The 14,980-nt window shown below is 45.5% G+C and overlaps 1 protein-coding gene across 2 annotated transcripts in view; it reads right to left on the bottom strand.

Annotated features, from left to right (window-relative positions):
• The window catches only part of LOC138491964 (cytochrome P450 2J4-like), a 971,726-nt gene extending 956,746 nt beyond the window's left edge, over positions 1–14,980 (bottom strand). Inside the window, exon 1 of one of the 2 annotated variants that reach the window (XM_069618853.1) lies at positions 14,406–14,980. In XM_069618853.1, the coding sequence (XP_069474954.1) occupies positions 14,406–14,576 (171 nt within the window). In that variant the 5' untranslated portion in view covers positions 14,577–14,980. The remainder of the gene's footprint in view (positions 1–14,405) is intronic. The other variant, XM_069618852.1, reaches the window with a different exon arrangement.

The raw sequence follows: 14,980 nt of genomic DNA, 5'->3' as shown, positions 1-14,980 counted from the left end.
AGAAAAACGCCAGTGGTGAAGCAGTGGCTACAGAACTCAGCAAGAGCCGTGGCGAGAGAGGAGATGTTGTCCATAATGGTTCTGGAAGAGCACGAGTACCTGTTTGGAGGAGGCCATCATAGACCAGACCCCTTTAGAGACCTCATCTGGTGCTATGGGCCGGAGGGGGGAAAGTGAGGGGGGCGAGAGGAGGGGGCCAAGGGAGGCAGGGGAGCAGCTGTGAGAGAGAAGATGGGGTGGAGGAGAGTGAGGACAGCTTGTCCTAAGTTTCGGATGTGGGAGGCCAAGGCAGTGCAGAGAGCCTAGGAAGGAAGGAGAGAGGGGATGACTGCAAGTAGATTGGTGAGTGCCTTGCAGATTGTGAAAAGTTGGGCCGTGTTGTTAGTGGCTCCATAGATGCAGGCTTGAATGTGGGCCCGCTTCTTGGAGCAGATAGAGAAGCAATATTGCCTCTGGAGCAGGCAGCAAGCCCCTTTGTCAGAGGATAAGCCCAAGATCTACCACTTCCTTTCAGCAACTCTGCACTTGCTTTTCAGATAGATAACGTACTAGCTGTTTTTCTAGGTGGCAGGTTTTAGGTGGATCCTCATGGCAGGGGCAAGGATGTTAGAGATGGCAAGGTGCAGGTTAGCAAGGACAGAGTCAGGGGGAGAGCCAGGGGCAGGGATAGGAGGGGGGATGAAGGTGGAGGCAAAAGCAGCAACTGACACTCATTTGACCTGTCGAATGACTGTGAAGGAGGCTGATAGTGCAGGGGGTAGCTCGTATAGAGGGCCAAGGGGCCCCAGGTGGGAGGAAAAGAGAGAGTGGTCAGACCAGGAGACTGGAGGGGTGACCGGATTAGAGGTAGATAGGTCCAGGGGGTCTGTAGATAGTTGCGAGGGTGAGCGAGAGTAGACAAGTCCCCAAGCCTACAGATGAGTGGGATTGAGTAGGGACCTACTCAGGGACGATCAAGACCACCCCACCACCAGGTCTGTTGGGTCCAGGTTTGGAGAGAATTTTGTGGCCCTAAGGAAGGAGAGTGTCAAGAGCAGTGATAGAGCTGGCATTGAACCACGTATCGGTAAGAGCGAGGGCATCCAGGTCAAACTCTTGGAGAAGGAGACAGATGTCAGAGGAGTGTTTGACAGAAGAGCGAGCATTCAGAGTAGCTAAGTAAAGCTGGTTGCCACCTTTGAAGGTTTTCCGAGGGGGTGTACAGTGGCGTAGTACTCCCATTGGTGGTGGCAGAGAAGGGAGGGGAGAGGAAGAAGGGGTGGCAGGAGAAGGGAGGACGTTTAGGAGAGAAGGCAGGCGCTGGTCGAGAAGGAGAAAAGTAGGATGAGAATCTAGGGCCATGATAGTGCCATTGTGATAGACATTAATGATACACCTACTGCCACCATTAATGGGCAAGGAGGAGAAAGGAGAAAGAGTGCAGACCAGATGGGGCGTCATTTGTGTAGTACATATCTACATTCATATTATTTTGCAAGTCATATAGTTATCAGCAAAATTTGGTGGTGCCCACTCTCCTCTTTCATTGGTTCTGTCCCACCAAGAACATTTTGAATCATATGGTACTTCGATGTGCTTTATATAGGTTAGTCCTTTATAAGGTACAAATGCAGTCCTGAATGTAACCACATGAGATATTCCAGGTCGGGTGATGTCAGACTGGTCACAATACACTGGGGCATTTCTCAGCAGCAGAAAATCCTCTATGTTCCATGCAAAACCAATCCATTCCCCCAAGAAACAGCAGCAGCACGTTATTAGATCATGCAAGTGCATTATCAATTGGGCCACCACCCCGAGAAATAGTGCCAAAAATAGATGGCATGCCAGTAGAAAAGACACGAGTTTCAAATACCAGCCCAGGAGATGAAATGCACGTCAACCTTTCTGTGCTAACAAATAGCTTAATATACTTCATGTGCCAAATACAATTAGAATTGGTATTGTTGGTGTGGGTGTCTGTCACATTATACCAAGACCTTCCAATATACTTTGGAATGTTTCTATGTTTCAGGATGTTCTTAAGCATAGGAAACTTAATTTGCCAGCCTGTCAGGGATTTGGCTTTATAAAACCATGAGGTTTTCAAGTCTGGAAGCATGTAATAACTGAACTGTAACGATTCTGAATTGTTAATACAACATAATTGTAGATCAACATACATCTTTCTTTGTAAAGCCCCATGACACATTTCTGAAAGATTTCCGGTAGCCCTGGAAATGTCAATCAAATGTCAGGTACGAGAATGGTTTTCAAAGGTGTAGAGGGTGCATTGATTAGATTGACTTTATGAATTTATATAGCTCACCAAGCAGAATACATCACATGTAGGCGCAGATTTTCCTGCACAAAAGCCACTAGCCAAGATTAATGATCATCAATACATGTAGCGCCTATCACTTGAAAAGATACGTTTTAAGGGCTTTCTTAAAAGCAACCATAGAAGACAATTTATGCAGAAATAGTGGTAGTGAGTTCCATAACTGAGGGCCGTAGGTTGCCTCTAGAAACGTATTCAGATGACGGAATCAGCAGCAAGTGCTTCTTAGCCGAACAAAGGAAGCGATTCAGCTGGTTGTGTGAAATTTTAATAGATAGATAAGGAGCACATCCATTGACATACTTCAGGATGTTAAAATCAATCATTCGTCTAAAGGGTAGCCAGGAAGGCTGTGTCAGGTAAGATGTTCATTTTAGTGCTCAATCTCCCTCACTTGTGAAACCCCCAGAATTTTTTGCTGGATTTATGGATTATTTTTCCTTATACCTCAGTGAGTGTGAACCTTTTTCCACACTCACCCTTTCTTTTACTCTTTTTACAGGTGTCATTGTTAAGACTCTCCATAGTGTCTTCTTGATTTTATCCTTTTTTGACAACGTTTTGGCATCACTTATGAAAAACGTCAACCTACAAACCTTATTTACGATCCCATTCCGGCATATCTGGCTAAACGGTACATACCAGCCTTAAGTGAGATCGTCCACTTTATAGTCAACGCCTCATTGAGTCAAGGAAGTGTCCCATCTGAGCCAAAAAACTCGTACCTTACCCCACTATTCAAAAAACATCTTTGGACCACAGAATCCTATCTAATTATCGTCCAATTGCTGGCCTACTTTGGCCTGCAAAGATTCGGGAAAAGACAGTGACAACACAGCTCCAGAGCTTTGTGGAAGAGCATGCCATTCTGGATATATACCAGCCAGGGTTCCGACCCAGCCATGGGGCAGAATCAGCTCTGGTCACAGTGTGGGACGATATCTTAAGGGCTGCCAACAAAGACGACATTAGCATGCTTGTTATGTTGGACCTGTCCGCAGCATATGACACGGTTTATTTTAAGATCCTCCTTTCCAGACTCTCCACAGTTGCTCATGTATCTGAGGGGGCTCTGGGATGGTTTTCATCTTTTCTGTTGGATCGAAAACAGGTCAAATTGGGCCCATTTCTTTCTGACCTTCTGTCAGTGGTGTGTGGAGTGCCTCAGGTATCCTCCTTGTCCCCCCTGCTTTTTAATGTGTACATATGCCTGCTTTTGAAACTCTTTTCAAATTGTAATCTACAATGTCATTCATATGTGGACGATACACATATATTAATATATGTGTGGTTTACAAGTATGGCGGATGCAACAACCCGCGTTTCACAATGTGCTAAGGAAATCAAAACCTGGATGCTGGAAAATAAACTGCAGTTAAAATCATCTAAAACAGAGATTATTGTATTTGGTCCAAAAAACAAATTAGCCAATCTTATGCCAATCCTGTGTCCTCCTCTTTTTAATGTCCAGACAGACTATTCGCAAAAAGTCAAGAATCTTGGCTGTATCTGGCAAGCTAACATGAACTTCAATGGCCAGATTAATCAGATTATTAAAACAGTTTACTATCAACTCAAACTGTTGAAACCTCTAATGTCTCTTATTCTGGGCAAAGATCAATGCTCAGTGGTCAGTGCCCTTGTTAATTCAAGGCTTGACTACTGTAACTCCCTTCTCCTGGGTATTCCCAAATACCAGGTTCAGCGATTGCAGGTTGCTCAAAACTCTGCAGTGAGACTTATCTTCTCACTCCTAAGGAGGGCATCCATTTCACACCTTAGCAGGAATATTCATTGGCTCCGTGTATAGCAGTGTATTTTGTTTAAAACCCTGTTTCTTGTTTGTAAATGCATTAATGGTTTGGCACCAGCCTACCTTTCAGCTAAAATTGTTCCCTATAAATCAGTTTGCTATGGGAACAAATGTTTCTCATGCAAGGCTCTGCAGCATTGGAATAACCTTCCATCTGAATTAAGGAGAGTGGAATCACTGGAGGTGTTTAGGAAGAAGATTAAAACCCACCTTTTTCAGTAATCTGGTTCACTAATGCTGCCTGTTCATCATTAAATACCAACTGCGCCCAGATGCATCTTTTTACTTGGATCTTTGGATATGCGCTCTATAAATGCCTTTTCCATTCCATTCCAATGTACATTTTATTGTTGCAGCATACCGCAGTTTATGTGCAGTGTTGCCCCTTGGACTTCCCTTTTTATTTTCTCTGGCTTAATTTGTGAGAACTACAGTTCCCAAGGGTAGAAAGGATATTTATATCCTTTCTACATTTTATTCTGTGAGACCAGCATACCCCACCTTATGTGGAGTGCTGGGGAGATACAGTGTATCCCCTTTCTCACTACCACTGGAACATTTCTGTTACAGAGACAAGTTTAACCTAAATGGCTGGTGGCAGTGAACCTTTTTACTAATTCGGTGCACCTTACTTGCAGGCTGTTTGCACAACTGGGGTAAAGACACCTATGGGTGCCCATTGTACCAAAATGGCCCGGTCTTCTTTTTTCATCATTTTTGAGTTTCTTGTCCTTTCTTGGTCCTTCCCCTACTCTCCGGGGTGGAACATTCTTTTGTGTGGGTTTTGTCTTCGGCGGGAGACTTTGGGCAATCCTGCCCAGGCTCCAGAGTGTCTGGGATAGCAGGAAGTGAGAGAGGAGTCCAAAACTCTGCAGTCCTTTGTCTTCCAGCCTGCCTTTGGAATCCAGTTCCAACTGGGAGGTTGGCTGTCCTAAAAGGACTGCTACCCACTCAGGTTTGAATGTTGCAGGCTTATTTGTTTGGCTGGCTTCCTGTGTAAAGGTCCGATCCTGTAGCTGAAGAGGTAGTAGACTACTGGAACCAAATCCGAAGAGGAAGATGAAGTAAAGCCTGCTGAGACGATTTCCAGTGACCGTAGAGCCTGCTGTGTACCCGGAGCCTGCTGTTACCCTTCCTTCCAAGCAACCTGGGGTCCCAAAGATAACCCCAACCCAGAGCCTGCTGGGACCCACTAGACTCAGGAATACCTGCCTTTTGGGCTATCCCACAACAAGCTGCGACATTGCCGGGCTGCAATACACCAATACCATGGGACCTCAAGCCACCCCACGGTGCATGGTCTTACGAATTATGAATCTTGCTGAAACTTTGGGGGCATCCTGCTGGACCTCCAAATACTTGATTTGAGCCCTTGAAGTCCCCTCACCAGAGTGCTGGACCAGATTAGTGACGATAATCCGATATTTAGTCTTCTCCTGGCTCCTGAAAAGGTCGCCAAAACTACAGATCTGCGATCGGCATCCACAAAACTCTTGCCTGGAGCCTTCCCCATTGATAGCTGCTGCAAATTCCTCTTCTTTGCTGAGGTACTGTGTTGGCTGGGATATTACATACCTTAAGTCTTTTGTGATTCATGTGAAGCTTTTGGGGTGATTCATGTGATTGGGAGTGCTTTTATCCAGTTCACCCAGGCCCAATGCTGAAATCGCTCTAAGGTGTCTTCTCCGAAGTCCCTGGAAGCTTGCTACAACTCTAAAGTGAAACACATACTTGTTTTGAACAGCTTTCCCCAGGAACTCTGAATTTTCCTACATCTGTGCCTATCCTGACTTGTCTGTTGGCCCTAGTGACCCCCTCGTGCCAATGAGACCACTCATGCTTCAAGAATAGGGAAATACTTATAAGGTTTGGGCCTTTTGCCCTGGAATATAACGAGTGTTGAAAAGTTGCTTACTTGTAAAAGAGTTGGTTGGTAACTGTCCCTCTGAAATATGAGCAGTTACAAAAGTCCATACTATTCTTTCAATGTGTTTTGCAATTCTTAGAAGTATATATAAGATTATTTAATCACCTGTGAATTGGTTCCCCCACTTCCCCCAAAAAATGCTGTTGGCTTCACCTAACTATTTCTTTAAGAAAATAAGAGTATACGTTTACCAACTGGGTCTTGCTTCCCCTGACCTGCTGTATAGTGTCTAGAATAAGTCTGCCTTGGGTTTTACCTACCTTGAATAGCTGTGTGTCATTCTTAATAAGTGTACTGTGGATTTTACTTACCTTGGTCTGCCAAGAGCAATCCAAAAGTAGTGTACAGAGTTATTGCTTAGCTTAGTCTGTGTTCCACTGCTCTGAAAAGCAACTGTAATAGTATATTGCAACATTAGGTCTTGCTCGCCTAGCATAACTGAGGGTTATCCTGAATGTAGTTATAGGTTCATACTATTACATGAATTTGTGTTCCACTATACAGAAAAGTATCCTGGTAACAGGGTTGGTTTACTATGTGATTTCTTAACTGAGAGTCACTGCATAACTGACAGGCTCTACAAACCTTGAATTACTGTAAGTAATCTAAAAGTAACTTGTGGTTTCACTCCCCCTGAATGGGTGTGTTCTATTTTAAATGTGTAGGATTGGGTCTGACTTTCCTAGAAATAATAGTTATTCTGAACAAGGTCTATGCGTTGGTCTGTGTACCTTAAGCATTGTACTGTGTTTTTATATTGTGTTGATGATTCTATGACAAAGTACTTACCCCAAGATTCACTCTCTGGCTGGCCTCCCTTGGCCCTCCTCCTACCCCCACCTGCGAGGCTAAGAACCTCGGGGTCATCTTTGACTCCACATCTTTGACTCCACCCTTTCCTTCTCCGCCCACATCTCCAAAGTCTCTAAAAAGTCAAATTTCCAACTGCAGCTCCTCAGAGGTACTCTGCCTTTCCTCTCCTTCCCCCAGAAGCTCATGGTATCTCAAGCTCTGGTTCTCTCTAGCTTGGACTATTGTAACAGCCTCTTTCAAAATCTACCTGCCTCTACCCTCTGCCCTCTGCAACTAATCCAGAACAGGACTGCGAGACTTGTCCTTGGCCTTAAGCCCTGGGATCGTATCTCTCCAGCTCTGAAATCTCTTCACTGGCTCCCAGTGGATGCAAGGATTAAATTCAAAACCCTCTGCATTGTCCACAAAGCTTTCTGGGGCCTGGGTCCAAAATACCTTCAGCTATCCCTTCGCAAATACCTCCCCTCTCGAACTCTTCGCTCCTCTACCTCCAACTCACTCATGGTCAGTCGTTTTTCTAAGAAACAAGCTGGGGGTAGATCTCTGTCTTCAGCTGGGGCCTCCCTCTGGAACAGCCTCCCTGCCACTCTAAAACTTGAGGAGAACCAGCTCCGGTTACGGAAGCACCTCAAGTCCTTCCTCTTTTCTTCTGCCTTTGCTCCCCCTCTCCCCTGCTGATCTGTTCTCTCTTGGCACCGTGCACCAGGCCACCCTCTGTCTTTTGGACCCAGGTACCTGCTCATCCTGTCACCCTCCCGCACTGCCTCCGGGCCACCCTTTGCACTGGGGTCTGTATCTGTACCCATATAGCCCCCCCTTTTTCTTCCTGCATTTATCGGACCTACCCTGTCTGCTCCCTTAAACCTAGCACTTGCAAATTGCTGGCTGCATTACCGCTGTTTGTTGCCTTTAATATTTATTTATTGTTATTTATCTGTTTCTCCTCTGCTTCGCACTTTCCACCTCTCCCCCCTTCCATGCACTTTTCCCCTCGCCCCTCTCCCATGCCCTTGCGCGTTCTCAATGTCACTGGGCCTAGTAAGATCGCTGTTTTGTTCTCCCCTGTTCCCCTCCCTTGTCTTGTCGCGCTCTGAAACACTTGAGTACGAGCGCGATAGAAATAAATATCAATCAATCAAAAAGATTTACCATGGCCTATTTGTATTTCTAATACATCTTTATTTTGTATAATACTTCTGAACAGCCAGATCTATTTAGTAGGGTTTGGAATATCAGTGTCACAATTCTGCCAGTAATATTCACAGTATGACTTACCAGGAGCATGGAATGGACTTTCAGTAAGGCGAAATACCAGTTGCACCCATGTAAGGATCAAGCAGCCTCAAAAACCCTGTGTATCTCTGTGCTTTAGAAAAAAACCTTCCCAATGATGCACCTCACTAGTCACTACTAAATGAAAGGCTAGAGAAATGAATCACTTGGAAGGGTGAGGAATCCACAAGAACGGAAACACCCAGCTGTAAACAAGAAAACAATGTTTCAGTAGCTGGCCTCTAGAAAAACAAGTTACCCCTCATGGCGTCTAGACTAACCTGCGATATGGAGATCCTTGAACTTCTAGGAGGATAAAGAAGGAACTCTTCCTGACTTCCCCGAAGGAAACAACTACATGTATAAGTGGTGTGATACTACCTAACCCCTCTATAATACCCTCAGATGGCCACACGTGTGTACTCTTACCAAGACAGCTGTCCGTGATGTTCCAAAGTACTCTAAATGTTTGAGATTAAGGACAAAACGTGGTAAAGGGGCTAGGAAGGTTAGGAAAGGAAATAACCCGAACAGTACGAGGGTTGCACTAGAGTCGGGGTGGTGCACTGGATGAATTAAGCAGCAGAGCGTCCATACAGTTAGGTGCACCATGTGTAAATCCTTGGAAAGTAGGATGAAATGGCATTGATAGTGGATCCTCGACCTGATGCTGGAGATGACTGATAGTTCAGTAATGTGAAGGAAACCTCTGGACGAACAAAGGCTACAATATGGAGAATGAGGATTCTCGGTGCTGTATTAGGAGGCCAACCAGTAGAATACAAATAAAGGTTGAACTCAAGTCGAATGAGCGGCGCAGGTTGAACTCCAGTTGAATGAGCGGCACAGGAGCCAATTACCAGGTGTAAAGCTGTTAAACAGTTGCCTTGGTATGGCCAACGAGACCGTAATACACAGAGAAACTGTACCTCGCCTTGCGTGCAAAGCAATAGCTTAAGGAAATAAATGCGTTTAATGATCCTCGTGATTAGACTTTGGTAACCCTGAGAAATAAAAAAAAACTGCTTTGACTTGTGGGCAAAAGCCAATACCTCCAGCCAAACCACGATAACAGACCAGGCAGAATGAGTGCATGCAGTAAGTCAGTTTATCCCAAATGGAGTCTTATATGGGCGGACGAACAACAACCCTGAACTCTGTGCCGAGTTACTGTTACCGCATGAGGTAACAGTAATCACCTTGGCGGATCAGGCTAGGGTCAAGCTAGAGCTACATGCGTGTGTTAAGAAGAGGCAGAGAAATTGGAAAGCAGAATGGTCCCAGGGGGAGCACATATGGCACGAAGGCGAATATTTCTGAACACCAGGAAGAAGGCCCCCACCGGGGGGTTGGCATATGTTCTATGCCCACAGCCTCTCTGCTGGAGCCGCCACAAAGGTGGAAAGTCATTAGAATGGCGGTGGCGGCTCTGGTGAAGTAAGCACCTGCCCACGGGGAAACAAAAAAAAGAATTCTAATAATTTTTAACAAATTTTTTAGACTGTGGGTGCGCGACCCACTGCCTTAGTTGGACTTCAGAAAAACTGTCCTAACAGGATGAGACTAAAGCTGTTTAAGGTAACTTGAAAAAGAGTATAACTGACACGTTTTGAGAACTTTGTAGGTGCTGCAGTTGCTTTAAAGGAATGCGGATGGCAAGTCATTTGCATAATCCAACCTGGAATTGACAAGGAAGCCCGCCACAAAAGCATGATCTGATAGTGAGAGAAATGGGAGTACATGCTGCAGCAAGCGTAGATGGTAGAAGATAGATTGTACTATTGTTCACACCCTAAATTCAATTCCCAAATGCAGCCTACATTCTTTACCTTGAAAGAGATGGACAGAGTGAGAAGAAATAGGCAAGTGGGAATCAGCTGTTTAGGGCCATACAGAATAAGCTAGGTCTTATTTGGATTTAATTGGAGCATCATCCAATGTCCGACTTCGATCCTGCCAGTGTCCATGATATGTGCTCAGGCAGTGTAGAAGAATTCAGAATCAATTTCCATCCGTAGATTGGCCTCTGGTGAGCTTGAAAACAGCTGCCATTACAGCACGAATGAAAGCAAAGCAGAGTGTGGTGAGTCAGAAGACTCAGAACATTATTTACTCTTATTTATCAACATAAAGGTAAAAAGGCCTAACTTTCCCTATGTCTGTGGGTGGTCTCTGCCTATACTAATACCTATGGGCTTGTTTGCCAGTCGTGAAGTCCAAAGAAACAAGTCTGCTGTCCAAAACTATCCCTACTACTAAGAGAAATCTAACTTAGGTCAGGAGAAGCACTCCCTTTTCCCGTGGGTACTCATTGCACCAGTCTTTAATATCTAACTCGCAAATAGTCTCTTGCGACTTCTATATGATATGGCATTTATAACGCGCCTATACACAAGAGTTTCAAGGCGCGACGAGGCAAAGGAGGGGTAACAGAGAGTAGACAGAGACAGCGATCCTACTAAGCCAGGTGACATTGGGATCGCGCAAGTGCAGGGGAGGGGGGAAGGGGAAAAGTGTGGGGGGAAAACAGTCGGGGGGCATAGGATAACAGTAAAATAAATAAGACAATAAATAAAATTGCAGCCAGCTGGTGGCAAGTGCAAGGCTAAGTGCAGACATCAGGTGCCAAGTGCTAGTAGGGGCTGTAGGGATACAGAAACAGTCCCCAAGTGCAATAGTTGCCAGGGGGGAAGTGCAGATGTGCAGCTGGCGGGGAGAGGACCTGGGCCTGAGATCAGAGGGTAACAGGTAACCAGTGCAGTTTCAGATTCAGCCAGGAGATCAGCAGGGGAGAGGAGGAGAGAAAGCGGAAGCAAAGAGGAAGGTCTTGAGGTGCTTCTGGAACCGGAGATGGTTCACCTCAAGTTTCGGAGAGGCAGGGAGGCTGTTCCAGAGGGAGGCCCCAGCAGAAGAAAGAGATCTACCACCAACTTGCTGTTTGGAGAAGTGACTAACCCTAAGGGAGTTGGAGGGGGATGAGCGAAGAGCCCGAGAAGGAAGATACTTAGGCAGAGAGAATTGAAGGTATTGAGGCCCCCGGCCCCGGAAGGCCTTGTGGACAATGCAGGGTCTTATATTGGCCTCTTGACTGGGATGCACTTTCCTTCTTCACCTTCGGTTCCTTGTGGCTCTCTCTTTCGGGTTTTATGCTTTTTGTCGTAGACCTGCTTGTATCCTTCTGAGGGAATATAGTTTTCCTGAGCTCTCATTGGGATGCACTTTCCTTCTTCACCTTGGCTTCCTTTTGGCTGTCTCTCTGAGAGGGTGTATTTCTATAGATTCAGAATTCTGTCTTTCTTTCTTTCTACTTTGTTCTGTACAGGATAGCTCTTGGTTTCCCCCTTTCCCACAATATTTTATCCCAATGGTTCTCTATAATCCAGTTTCTCAACAATATTCTTCTCTGGTTCACCACATTCAAATCTACTCCTTTGTGAAGCTAACTCAGTTTCACATCTTCTACTGTGTAATATTAAGATGTGTTCTTGTTTTGCAATCTTTGTACCCGTTTGCTTTCACGGTTACATATCTTCTACTGTGACGAATTGGCGGTATATTATAATGACTTTCTCTTGATTTACAATCTTTGTATCCATTTAGTTCAAAGCTAACTCTATTTCTGGTTTTCTACTGTGACGAGTTGGATATATAACATTTTGAGTCTCTGGAGTCTCCCCACACCTCTCGTTCACCCGGTTACCTTCCTTTGTGGCAGGAAGAACGCTATTGGAGGGTTTCAATCCCGGGGTCTCTCCTTCCTGCTGGTTGTCACGAATGCTGTCTCTTCTCTGGTGTTCGTATCTTCGCTCTCGCTCTCCTTCTCCTGGAGCTGCCGTTCTTGACTGCACTCACGGACACCTGTTTCTTCAGTGTTGCTGGTGGTCTCTGTGACGTTATTAGGACCGACGATCCACCGCAGGCTCCTGCCCATGGTCTCGCCACCACCTCTGCTTGGGCTTGTGCTCCTGTGCTGTCTGTTTTTCATGTCCCGAGATTGCCATGGCTTTGGCATCCTGAAATGCAACTGCAAGAGAGTTTGAAACTTGCGGGTTTCTTCCATCTCTCGTTCGATGTAGTGCAGTTTGGGACTTCCCACAACCTGTACCTATTCTTCTCTCTCACGTCTCGTGCTTCTTTCACTTCACTCTTCGGTATCACTTCCTTTAACATACTCGCCCCTGTAACGTGGACATCCTTATTTAGAGGGATAGGGATATAAAAGGATTTTCTCCCAAGAAAATGATATCCTTGAGTTTCTTCGTCCCAGTCTCGATCATTCATATGTTCCTGTTTTGACACATCCCATGTAGACCATGGTCCGACCAGCCTTATGGAGACCCTCATAAGAATGGGAGTCCTAGTCCCCAAAGGGGGAGTCTCTCCCAGTGATGTTCCACTTGCCTCTACCCCTACGGAGGGTATTGCGCAGCGGACTCACTTACCTAGCCTCACAGAAAGGAACTCCCCCTTGAGGAGAAGTGACAAATTCTCTCGATTTGTCACAAGAGCTAAAGAAAAGTAATGTACTGTTCAAGTAAGAGTATAACACTACTACTGATAAGTACTGGTACTGTCCATTTATGTATAGTAGTCCCTTTAAGAAATGCAGATACTGTCCCATGGAAATATAATAGTGGGCTGCAAAAAGCACACTACTTTCTTATTAAAAGTATAAGCAATTCTCCAAGAAGTGCAAATACCATATAGCAGCCGTGCTGAAAAACCTCAGTACTGTCCCATTCAAATATTACGGAAAGCAAAAAATAACACAAAAGCAAACAACCTGTCTTTATGCATTAGAGCACTGTTGGTCTGCTGGGAACTGCTGTATTGTCCTGCTGAAAGTATTGCAGCCCTGTTAAAAAGTGGAAGACTAACTCAGCTGAAATTTGGACCTCAGGCTTCAGGTCACACCTCTATATTTTCACCAGCAAAAAGAAACCACTGCTCTATTTCATCAGGATTGCTACCATGAAGCCAGCAGTTTAAACCTATTTCTCCTAAGTAGGCATGGTATTACACTACGATATGCTTTAGCAGGCCAGTGCTTCTGGAAGACTTAAACTTGGGGCATTATCAGTCACATGGAATACAAAGCTCGCTGACTTTCTCTGGCCAGCCATATTATGCCTGTAAGGGTTATACAGTCTGAGATATCAGGTGGTTCATAAACTGTCTTTAACAGTCTGGCAGGGCTTGGGTAGTGCCAGTCACTTGACAAGCATGGGAGATGGAAAGGCCATAACTCGAGCTGGATGGAAAGCACTGTCGGCCGAAGTCTCCAACTGCAATGTTTGTTTCCCACACTGCCAGAGTGTGAAAGGAATAACTGCTTGGCAGGTTAAGAGGCTCAAACACTGTCCAGTCAGTCCTTGTGTGCTCTGCTGTGACCAGCAATAGGAGCTTGTACTGTAGCAGTGAGAAGATAGTAGGTCTCTTGAAATGTACAGGTGCTATCCAGGAAGGTGAAATAGGTGCCTGGGGTCTTCTTATTTCAAGAAGCCCTTTCTCTGAATCAAAGGTCCTTGACTCGCTTAACCCTTATCATGCAGCTTATGGCAATGAGTTCATTATCGGGACTGCCTCCTTATCTGAACTCCTAATTCACAGATCTGTGTTGGACATATGGTACAATGTATTTGAGAAAGGGAGAGGGAGAAAGAGAGAGGCAGCGAAAGAGAGAATGAGAGACTGAGAAAGAGAGGGAGAGAAAGAGAGGAAGAGAGAAAGAGAGGAACCTGTCTGCAAGAGGCCAGTAGTACGAGTGCAGGTTGCATTATGAGTCCTTTCTACCTATGACTTACCGACTCCCCGCGAAGATCTCCTACCACCTTACACTACACACAACAATCTCCTGCAGACAGACGCAAGAGGTCTAGCCGTTAGCACATGAACACTGTTTAAGCTATGTCTAAAGCTATCCTCTTTTTATCCTAACACACTCGGCCCCACATAAAGGCTAACCAAACTCAAAGTGATGGAGTTTATCAGATCGTTGGCTCACCCTTTCGGATAACATACTCCCAAACGTTTCCACAAAACCCATAGAAAAGCATGTCAGCACAGAGGACCCAGTACTTCTGACCTGCTACCATTAATAGCACAGGAAAACAAAGGTGTATGCTGACAAACGGCGCAGTGATCTTATATATTGATAGATTAAAGAGTCTTTCGAAATGGCATTTCTTGCAAAATAATGGTCCCAATTGAGAATTCAGTTTTTAATGGCCAAGCACCTGGCATTACAAGCTTCACATTACCTGCATGAGGGTCTCATGGCGAAGCTCGAATCTCAGGTTCCACAGGTTGCCGATGATGGGAAGCGGGGTTGGTCCAGGGGGGAATTGTCCCCTCCTGGATTGCAGCTTGACATACTGACCAACAATGAAAGCCACGAGCAGGGCTAGTAACACGGCAGTGAGGTCCACCATGACGCACTTGTGGCTCCTGCAGGAAACGAGCCGTATCTGTTCTTTCACCTCTCCCTTTTCTCCTTTCTCTTTCTGTAGCCTACTCTTCTGCACCTCTCTCTTGTAGATTCTCTCTCACCTGTGCAGCAATCTCGCAGTATCGTACTCCCCAAAATAGGTCTCACTCCATCCCTTCTTGTGGGTTATCTGTTTTCTTCTTCCCACCTATATACTCATCCAATATCCACGTATTGTGGCTATTCACTTCCAACTCAGGGTCACTCTAATCGCTGCTCTCTGCTCTCTCCTGCTGAATCTGGCGCTCCTCCTCCCTCGCCCGCCTGTCTCTGTGTTGCAATGTGCTCTTCCAGAGTCTGCTTCTCTCCACGTGTTTACTCTCATATATCTCTTGTGTAGTAACTCCC

This window comes from Ambystoma mexicanum, chromosome 10, assembly GCF_040938575.1.
Source record: "Ambystoma mexicanum isolate Mex_15411 chromosome 10, UKY_AmexF1_1, whole genome shotgun sequence".
Taxonomy (NCBI): Eukaryota; Metazoa; Chordata; class Amphibia; order Caudata; family Ambystomatidae; genus Ambystoma; species Ambystoma mexicanum.
This window is presented reverse-complemented; position numbering and strand designations above follow the sequence as displayed.